General features: G+C 38.2%; 1 protein-coding gene across 3 annotated transcripts in view; it reads left to right on the forward strand.

Annotated features, from left to right (window-relative positions):
- Tfrc (transferrin receptor) overlaps positions 1–10,029 on the forward strand; it is a 29,795-nt gene extending 19,766 nt beyond the window's left edge. For all 3 annotated transcript variants that reach the window (XM_070029953.1, XM_070029954.1, XM_070029952.1), the window contains exons 12-19: positions 253–338; positions 512–575; positions 751–818; positions 1,555–1,613; positions 2,654–2,735; positions 4,907–5,128; positions 6,542–6,682; positions 7,061–10,029. In XM_070029953.1, coding sequence (XP_069886054.1) covers positions 253–338; positions 512–575; positions 751–818; positions 1,555–1,613; positions 2,654–2,735; positions 4,907–5,128; positions 6,542–6,682; positions 7,061–7,303 — 965 coding nt within the window. In that variant the 3' untranslated portion in view covers positions 7,304–10,029. The remainder of the gene's footprint in view (positions 1–252; positions 339–511; positions 576–750; positions 819–1,554; positions 1,614–2,653; positions 2,736–4,906; positions 5,129–6,541; positions 6,683–7,060) is intronic.
- The last annotated feature ends 977 nt before the right edge of the window (positions 10,030–11,006 follow it).

An 11,006-nucleotide genomic window follows, 5' to 3' on the forward strand; every position in this document is an offset into this window, starting at 1 on the left:
AAAAAAAAGAAAGAAAAGAAAAAAAAAAAACCCAAACTCTATGATTTCCAATACCTCCTGGTCTAGAGGTTAAAGGGTTTAAGATTGGAGTTGTAAAGGAGTGACTATCATTAAGTTGGTCCCTGTCATATACTGGAAATTAGTGTTCTTTCACCTGAGGAAGGAAAAGAAAAGAATTAGAAGTTTCTGAACCATCTCTTTCCTAACTGCATATAAAAAATATTAACTGTAAAGTTTTTTGTTTTCTTTCAGGTGGCTTTAAACCTATTAGAAGCATTATTTTTGCCAGCTGGAGTGCTGGTGACTTTGGAGCTGTTGGTGCCACTGAATGGCTAGAGGTATTTATAATATATCCTTCCTGCCCAGAATGAGTTTCTGAACTCTTTAGGTTTCATTCAACTATTTCTGTCTTTGTGTAGTAGATCCTAGTAGATTCCAGATTTCAAAACTAGTAGAGTAGCTACTAGTAGTCAATGCTTATTAGATGATGATTACCTATTTTCTCTTCTAGGGATACCTTGCCTCTTTGCATTTAAAGGCTTTCACTTACATTAATCTGGATAAAGCTGTAGTAGGTAAGAATCCTTTTCACTAGCTATTTATGAAGTCAAGTAAACTACTTATGAAAATAGTGGTGCTGAACCTTGAACTCAACCTCCCAACATCTCATTGGGCTACATAATGAGACCCTATCTCATAAAAACAATGACTGCTTTACTAGAAAGAGGGTAATGTTAAAATTTTTTGCAGGTACCAAAAACTTCAAGGTTTCTGCCAGTCCACTGTTGTATAAACTTATTGAGAAGACAATGCAAAATGTGAGTTGAGTACATACCTAATTACAAATTGTCAAATTAAATCAGATGGAAATTTCATGGAAACCATTATCAGTTATCAATAACAAATTATGGGTAAATTCTAAAGCAGTTTTAAGTAATACTCAGCTTACTGCTCTCTAGTTAGTGGAGTCATGTGAGATGAAGGTACTGGTATATAAAGGGCTCTAATCTCAGAATATATAGTGTGTTTAAGAATATGTAAAAATGCAGGAGGCCACAGGGAATTGTCTAAATCAGTAGGGATGATAAGAAAGGTTTAAATGGACTTGAATAGGGCCAGAGGATATATTTATTGAGGAAACACAAACATGAATGACCATAGTTTGAGGGAGGTGTGAATGAAAGAATATTTGCTTCATGAGGTTAGAGGCATATATAATATAGATATTAAAGTTGGAGTAAAACAAAGGCACTAAATGTTGGATTTTATCCCATAGGATAGTTAGTCTGACAATGTAAGGTGGGCTACAAGGAAGGGAATAGTAACAAGATAAGTGTCTCATGTAGACTATAGAAGCTTTTAAAAATGTTCTTCGGCCTACTTGTAAGATGTAGGATTACCTAGCATAGGAAAGACACTGGATTCCATCCCACTGCTGTGATGGAACAAAAGAAATACTTTTATAGATATTTATAGAGAAAAGCAATAACTAGCTTGAATTATGAATACAGGAAAAATTTGTTTTAATGATATATATATTTTTTAATTTACCAGGTGAGACATCCAGTTAATGGGAAGTATTTATACCAGGACAGCAATTGGGTCAACAAAGTGTAAGTTGAAAAAAGCAAATGAACAAGCTTGATAGAAAAGCAGAATTATCCAGTTAGATCTACTGCATTAGATAACCTAACTATGCAGTGAGCTATAGATTCTGTTTCAAAATTTAGTAGGAGCAAAGGGGAGGAGGATTACATGGTAGCATGTCTTTTTAAGAAAATTTCTTGGGGGACTGGGAAGGTGGCTCAGTGGTAGAGCACTTGCCTTGCATGCCTGAGGCCCTGGGTTTCGATTCCTCAGCACCACATAAGCAAAAAGGAAAAAAGCCGGAAGTGGTGCTGTGCCTCAAGTGGTAGGGCACTAACCTTGAGCTGAAGAGCTGAGGGACAGCACCCAGTCCCAGAGTTCAGGCCCTACGACCGGACCCCAAAAAATTTTTTTCTTGGGTTGGTGGTGGGTCGGAGGGGAATGAGATAGGAAGGGGAAACAAAGGAGGAAGCTACAATGCTTGATAAGAAATGTACTCATTATCTTGCCCATGTAATTGTAACCCCTCTGTACAGTATTTTCACAATAAAAATAAATAAATAAAATTTCTTTTTCTTTTTTTTGGGGGGGAGGGCCCTCTGGTTGTGGGGCTTGAACTCTGGGCCTGAACGCTGTCCCTCAGCTCTTCAGCTCAAGGCTAGCGCTCTACCACTTGAACCACAGTGCCACTTCCGGCTTTTTTTTCTTTTTGCTTATGTGGTGCTGAGGAGTGGAACCCAGGGCCTCATGCAAGCAAGGCAAGCGCTCTACCATTGAGCCACCTTCCCAGCACTTTCTTTTTCTTTTTTTCTGGTCATGGGGCTTGAACTCTGGGCCTGGATGCTGTTCTGAGCTCTTCAGCTCAAGACAAGCGCTGTACCACTTGAGCCACAGCACAACTTCCAGTATTCTGGTAGTTTTGGAGATAAGAGTCAACTTTCCTGCCCGAGCTGGCTTTGAACCATGATTCTTAGATCTCAGCCTTCCTGAGTAGCTAGGATTACAGGCGTGAGCCACTAGCACCTGGCAAGAAAGATTCTAAAGATACATTTCCCTTTCCTTGCAGGGAGAAATTTTCTTATGATAATGCTGCTTTCCCTTTCCTTGCATATTCTGGAATTCCAGCAGTTTCTTTCTGTTTTTGTGAGGTAAGTTTAAAGAACAAGAGCTCTGGAGCATTATGCATTATATCATCTTTTATTTGGGAGCAAGTAACAGACTTAGCTTAATTGCATTCAAATTTATTTCTAAAACTTTAGTGAATTTTAATAAGCAAAATTGCTTTAAAAAATGAGGGCTGGCAAGGTGGCTAGTGGTAGAGTGCTTGCTTCACATGCATGAGGACCTGGGTTTAATTCCTCAGTACACATCAGCAGAAAAAGCTGGAAGTGGTGCTGTGGCTCAAGCGGTAGAGCGCTAGCCTTGAGTTGAAGAGCTGAGGGACAGTGCCCAGGCCCAGAGTTCAGGCCCCATGACCTGTCAAAAAAAAAATTATCTTACATTATCTTGCCCATGTAATTGTAACCCCTCTATATGGTATTTTCACAATTAAAAAAAATTATCTTATATCTGGGCAGAAAAGTCCATGCGACTTATCTCCAGTTAAATAGACACACACATATGCTGGAAGCAGAGCTGTATGACTCAATTGGTAAAGTACTAGTCTTAAAGGGAACAAAAGAAGCTCAAGGGGCAGCACTCAGGCCCTAAGTTCAAGTCCTGGAACTGGTGCTTGTGTGCACACACAAAATTAGCTTACATAGTTACACAGATTTTCTTCCTGTGGTACTAGACTTTGATAGTGTAGGTATAGAATATTTCCATCAAAGAAGTTCTAGGTACCTGTTCAAAATATTCTAGTATTTGTCTAAAAATGTTCTTAAGCAGTAATTAAGTAAAAGTACAAAAATCAAATAATTGTAGGGTTGTCATGAGAGAAAACTTTGAGCTGACTACATTGTAGTAAATAAGATCAACTTGACATGAAAACCCATTAGAAAGCATATGTCTATTTTAATATTCTTTATACTACTGCTCTAGCAGAAGGTCAAGATAATTCCATCCATGCTAATCTCCAAATCCAGACTTTTCATCCCTTTATACTCTTCTTCTTTTCTTAGCCAAAGCACCCAGTGATTAAAAAGGGTTTGGCCTCCACTGGACTGACAATTTGATGCCAAGTCAACAGCTTCCATGCTACTCCCTAACTCTAATGCTATGATCTCTCCCCATCAAGATCTCGTGTAAGGGACAGCATACTAACTTGAGCATTTTTTTTTTTTTTACTTGTCCTAAGGCTTAAACTCAGGACCTAGGCACTGTTCCTTAGCTTCTTTTGTACTCAAGGCTAGTGCTCTACCACTTGAGCCACAGCACCACTTCTGGCTTTTGTTGAGTAGTTTATTGGAGATAAGAGTCTTATGGACTTTCTTGCCCTGGCTGGCTTCAAACCTGGATCCTCAAATCTCAGCCTCCTGAGTAGCTAGGATTATAGGCATGAGCGCTGTGAGGTACTGGTGAACACCCAGCTCACTTGAGCTTTTCAGTATATAAAGTTTCATCATTCTGTTTGATTTCTGTGATCATTGGAAATCATGTTTTTTTGAAACATTTAAATGTAGTTTGAGATGTCAGAAATCTAATAGTACTGGTTAAGAGATGCAGTCAGAAGTATACAATGTTAATGAGATTCACAAGAACAATAGTAGGGTATAGAGCTAGAGTAAAAAACAGTTACTAAAGTTGCCTAAAGAAACATCAGTGTATTGAAAAGTAACATGTATGGATGGCCCAAGTGCTTCATGATTATTGAATCATTACACTGGATACATTCTCTTCTTTACTATTAAAATAAGCCAAATTTGGGCTGGGAAGGTGGCTCAGTGATAGAGCCGCTTGCCTTGCATGCTCGAGGCCCTGGGTTTGATTCCTCAGCACCACATAAGCAAAAAGAAAAAAGCCGGAAGTGGCGCTGTGGCTCAAGTGGTAGAGCGCTAGCCTTGAGCTGAAGAGCTGAGGGACAGCGTCCAGGCCCAGAGTTCAGGCCCCACAACTGGACACCCCCCCCCCCAAAAAAAAATGAGCCAAATTTCCCAGAGAAAACAAGGGATACAGCTTCAAGGTATTTGGCTAGAAATCTTTTGAGGATACAGAAGTGGATTAGAGAGATGATGTCATCTTAAAGCAGCAGATAGGAAATAAAAGTGGGATGAGATATTACTAGAAATACGGGAGGAGTGTAGTATCTTACTTTGATGAAGCCAGAATAGAGCTTCTACTCTGCTAACCATGAGTACAGTAGTGTCTCTTTGTTTTCCAGGACAATGATTACCCTTATTTGAATACTAAATTGGATACCTTAGAGATGTTGACTCAGAGTGTTCCTCAGCTGACCGCCTTGATGCATGTTGCAGCAGAAGTGGCTGGTCAGTTCATGATTAAACTCACCCATGATATTGAATTGGACCTGGATTATGAGATGTATAACAACAGACTACTTTCATACATGAAGGATCTGAACCAATTCCAAGCAGACATAAAGGTGAGTACTAATTGAAATGGATTTAAGTTAAATTATCTTTAATTTGATTTAAATTAAAATGACATAAGAAAACTGTACATTCTCACCATTTATCATTGCTTATAATAGTGAAAGTGTAAAATTCCTTTATGCTACTTTTAAATGTTATCTGGAGTCACCTCATTCTATAGCAGCAGACCAGAATCTCTTTTATCTTTTCTAAAACTGTTATCTCCCAATTTTTTCCTCCCTTTTTTTAGTCTTTCTAGCCTTATGTAACTACCGTTACTATTCCACTACTATGAAAACCAACTTTTTCTTTTGCTTGTCAGAACCTTGAATTCGTAATTTTTTACCTTAGCCTCTTCTGTACTATGATGATAGGCATGTACTGCTATGCCCCAATAGATCATGTATCTTGCACATATAAGTGAGATACAATGTACTTGTCTTTGTGTGCCTGGCATATTTGCTAAAGACATAATTATCTCTAGTTACTCATATTGTGGCACATGTATGTACCAGCCACAGTTTCTTTATACATTCTTTAAGGGTAAGAAATATGAAAGTACAGGTTATCTTTTTGACCCACGAATGGGATTGTTGTGATTTTGGTGTTTGTTTTTGTTTTGCATAGCAGAGGATTGAACTGTGATGTGCCCAAAGTAGATTTCAAAGTTAACTGAAGTATTGCCTTGCTTAGATCCATAACATTCTTTAAGTTGTTACTGTAAAGGTGATGTACAGCATGGTTACAGTTACATAAATCAGGTTAGAATCCATAATATTTGAAAAGAAATTGGTAGGCTGTGGGTTACAGATTAAAGAGACCATAGCAGGTATACAGGGGGATTTCATCGTTACACTTCCACACATGTTCACACTATATTCCAATTTTACCTCTTCTATTACCTTCCTTGCCCTTTCCCCACAAAAAAAAAAAAAAAAATTTTCCGACAGGTTTCATTGTTCCATTTTCATAGTTGTAGTATTAAACCACTTTTAGTTACTTTATGTGTGCACACGCACATGTGTGTGTCAGTGTGTCAGTTCTGGGGCTTGAACTCTGGGTCCGGGCACTATCTCTGAGCTCAGATCTCAGCTTCCTGAATAGCTAGGACCTGTGAGTCCAATAAAACAATATGTGCTTTGCCTAAATATTTTGATGATTTGTTTATTTATTTTTGGTTGATCATGGGGCTTGAACTCTAAGCACTGTCTCTCAGCTCTTCAGCTCAAGGCAAAGAGCCACAGCACCAATTCCATTATTTTGATTTTTTAAATAATTGTTTTGGCCTCTGCTACAGGGTGCTTAGGCCTAGCTTTTCAACTTTGTGAGTCACTTCTTTCATTAGTATTCTAATTGTCACATCTGAATTAAAATGGCATATAAAATAGTATCTTAATAGTGAATTTAATATCTTCCTGTATCAGGAGATGGGCCTGAGTCTACAGTGGTTGTATTCAGCTCGTGGAGACTTTTACCGTGCTACTTCCAGACTAACAGCAGATTTCCATAATGCTGAGAAAACAAACCGATTTGTCATGAGGGAAATCAATAATCGAATCATGAAAGTAAGTAAACTCATGGAAAAGAACGAACTACTGGGCATCAGTAGCTATAACCTTAGCTACCGCTAGTTTCTGTTGCCTAAGGTCTTTTAAGTACTTTATCCTCATTTGCTTGGAGAAACAAAGGCTATGTTAAAACTTTTCATATCTGTTCCAACCAAATATTTCAATAATTAAAACCATTTAAACTTCATTTAACAAAGGAATTGATGGTTTGCTTTAGAGTTTTTAACTTAGAGGATTAATAGCTTGGTTCTCAATGTTCTCAGATTCAGGGGGATTGTAACAGTTGAAGGGACAGTAACATCTGTCTTAATGTATTGGGCCCTTCCCCAGGCTACAGCACACTACAAGCTGTCTTGTCTGTCTGTGTCTTCATAGGTGGAGTACCACTTCCTGTCACCGTATGTATCTCCCAAAGATACCCCCTTCCGACACATCTTCTGGGGTTCTGGCTCTCACACTCTCTCAGCTTTACTGGAGCACTTGAAGTTGCGTCAGAAAAATAACGGTGCTTTTAATGAAACGCTGTTCAAAAACCAGTTGGCTCTAGCTACATGGACTATTCAAGGAGCTGCAAATGCCCTGGCTGGTGACATTTGGGATATTGACAATGCATTTTAAAGGTGATCCCAATAGCTTAAGTATGAATAGGATAGTCTATTTCAAGACTTGTTTTGGTTGTACTAAATTTTCTGTAGAGCTACAAAACCTGTTAAAATTCTACCCAGTCATCTTGAATACTACTAGATGTCTTTAGGCAGCAGCTTTTAATACAGGGTAGGTACCTGCACTTCTAAGTTAAAGTGAATAACCACTAGGTTCATGACAGAATATCTTCTCAGATTTTCTCTAGAATCTTAAGTGCTTTGTAATTCTATCTGCCTCTTTGCGTCATACTTACAAAAAATGTTAGAACCGGTTACATGTACTATTGCTCTAATTTCTAAGGACATGAGCTGGTATCTTTTTAGGTGGGAAGAAGAACATAGTATCTCTTGAACATTGAAAGTGGTATATTAGTGTGGTCCTCCATCTTCAATTAATGCTAAAGGAGATGTCAGGTTGTTAAGACCTTATTCTCCAAATGAAATATATGCCCTTTCATAAGAATTTAGCTGGTTTCCACATCCCTGAATGAAACAGTTACCTTACAGAAGAGAGAGGACCTGTTTTCTTGCCATTGAGGTCCTTTCCACTGGTTGAAATGAGGTTCCACATGCGGGAATAAGGCCTCAATGTGCTAACCTCCATGTTATTTATGAAAAGAGGAGACCAGAAGCCAAAGACTTAGTGTATTTTCTCTTCCAGTGACCTCTGCACCATAGCCTTTATTTAGCTCTTTTTTTTCCCCCAAGTATTCTGAAAAAGAACCAGCTATAGGCATTTAATTTCAGGCTCAGTTTGTCATACTTTAAAGAACACAATGCCAAATTTGGCCAAAGTGTTAATCTTCTGGAAAAGCTTTCTATCGTTTTGGCACTGAGATATTTATTGTTTATTTATCAGTGACAGAGTTCACTATAAATGGTGTTTTTTTTTTAATAGAAGATAATTATCGGAAGCAGTGCCTTCCATAATTATGACAGTTATACTGTCGTTTTTTTTTTAATAAAAGCAGCATCTGCTAATAAAACCCAACAGATACTGGAAGTTTTGCACTTATGGTCAATATTCGAGAGTTTTAGAAAACAGCCACAAGCCAAATAAAATGAGAAGCAAAAGAATTAAATTATTTAAATTGGGAAGTATATATAGGGATTGCCCATGAAGTGAGACTTCTGTTTAGCTTGTCAGATAAAATGATAATTCTTCTAGATGCAATGAATTGTGACCAAGTTATAAATAAAAGGCTGTGGTAGAACTTATGATACAAAATTTTATATCTCAATTTATTCAAGGTGTAACAAATTCTAGTTTTGCAAAATTTCCAGTACCTTTGTCACAAACCTAACTGACATTATCGGGAGCAGTGTCTTCCATAATGTATAAAGAACAAGGTAGTTTTTGCCTACCACAGTGTCTATATCGGAGACAGTGATCTCCATATGTTACACTAAGGGTGTACGTAATTATCGGGGACAGTGTTTCCCATAATTTTCTTCATGCAATGACATCTTCAAAGCTTGAAGATCGTTAGTATCTAACATGTATTCCCAACTCCCTAGAACTCTTAGTTTTAGTTGCAGAAACATTGTGGTCATTAAACATTTGATGGGTAAAGTTAACTGCTGTAAAGTAGAATTATTACTTCCTTCGAGATCCTTTTTTATTTAACTTAATAAGGGTGTTTTGTTATCTTTGTGGTTTCTCCAGGTCTTCTGTTTAGTGGGAAAGCAGCATACGTTTATAATGTTTGCTACTGATAAATGAATTTAACCCTATCCCGTTTTTGCATGTTATCTTCTATAAACTTAGTTCAGGCAAGTTTGAGTCCAGCATTGATCTTTTAGCTTAAAGCAGGGGAAGAAGGTATATAGGTTTGAGGTAGCAGGAGAGAAGGGTATGGGAAAGCAAACCTTGCAAAAGGATCTTGCCCGTTACTGTGGTAGGTATAAATTAGGAAAGGTACAAACAAGTAAGTTGGAAGTTACCAGTTTTACTTTCTCACCAGCCATCCTTATAAACCTGCTAATGAGCAATGTTTGTCATAAGGCAGTTCAAAACTGCCAGTGAAAAGTCATTTGGGCCTCTAACGTTCCTAAGACCATTTTGGAACCTTAGATTATTCTATAGCCTCACCACGTTGTGCTTCTCAGTGTCTTTAATCTTCACAATGTTTTACCTTATACTACTGTACCCAAGTGGAAAGGTCAGGCTAGGATTCCTGGTTGGGTATCATGCACACATGCTCAGTGACTTCAGCATAATAAAAACACATATTACCATAATAAAGCCTCTTCAAGAACCCCTAACTCCTGAAATGTGGTTCAAGTGGTAGAGCATTTACCTAACAAATGCTGAGTTCGAACCTAGTACCACCCAAAATAACTAACTCTTGGTGAAAGTTGAGTTATTTTCAGTCAAACAAGACAGAAAGTAATTAGAGGCTTAATATTCCTGAATGAAATATGTATCTGACCGTGGACAATCTGTTCATCTTCAGATTTTTCTCTTGTTAAAAACGTTGTTTTTAAAGGTAAAGGATAAATTGAATGAGCCGTGTCATGATTCATTGTTTCATTGCTCTAGAACTTGCTTCACTGTGTTCTTTGAATTTTCGATTTGTCAACTTAATGCTCAACTGTGTCTTTGTAAACAGGAGACATGCCCTTATTATTGTATACAAGCCTGTATGTGCAACAATGTGGAGATTCCTTATCTGATTTAATAAAATGCTTGAACACTGAGGTACCGTATTTTAAAGACTTTTCTGTCTGAGACCAGGTCTCTTCATCTGATGCATTTGTTGTCTGGCATCTGACCACCTGAGCCATGCCTCTAACCCTGGAGCTTTTTTTCTTTTTAAGTTCCTACTATAGAAACTACCAACTCTCCAGTCTTTCAATATAGTTAGTGAATAGATGTGCTATACAGTGAACTTCAGTTACATCTCTGTGTTTGTGCATGTTTGTGTGCTTTTTGCCTATAAGCTTGTGCTTTTTGCCCAAGTAGCCTGTGAGCCCTCCTACCTATATCTCCTGGGATTACAGGCCTTTTCAACTCTTCAGAAAATGTAGAACAATTGGATACCAGTGATTCACACCTATAATCTTAGCTACTGGGACAGATTAGATAGATAGTGGTTCAAAGTCAGCCTGGGCAAACCAAGTTGTAGAACAGCAAGATCCAAAGCCAATCCCTGATAGCTTACTTCTGTAGTCTTACTCAGAAGGCTGAGTTCTGAGGATCACTGTTCAAAGACACCCTGGGAACACAAATCCAAGAAATGTTATTGCCAATAAACAAGCAAAAAGCCAGAAATATGTCTCAGGTAATAGAGTGCCAGCTTTGAGTGGAACAAAGAGGCAGTGAGTTCAAGCCCCACTTCTGGGGTTTGAAAATTGACACACACACACACACACACACACACACACACACACACACACACACACACACACACACACACACACACACACACACACACACACACACACACACACACACACAAAAGGATCTAACCATTTGTTACCTATAAGAAACATCTTGCTGACAAAGATGAACACAAGTTAGGGTAAAAGTGTGGATACAGATCTTCCATGAAAATGGATCCTAAAAGATTTAAAATTAAAACCAGGCTCATACCTGTAATCCTACCTACTCAGGAGGCTGAGATCTGATGATTTCAGTTCAAAGCCAGCCTAGACAGGAAAGTGTGAGACTCGTC

The sequence above is a fragment of the Dipodomys merriami genome, unplaced genomic scaffold (assembly GCF_024711535.1).
Source record: "Dipodomys merriami isolate MVZ:Mamm:240054 unplaced genomic scaffold, mDipMer1.0.p SCAF_2, whole genome shotgun sequence".
NCBI classification, from domain to species: domain Eukaryota; kingdom Metazoa; phylum Chordata; class Mammalia; order Rodentia; family Heteromyidae; genus Dipodomys; species Dipodomys merriami.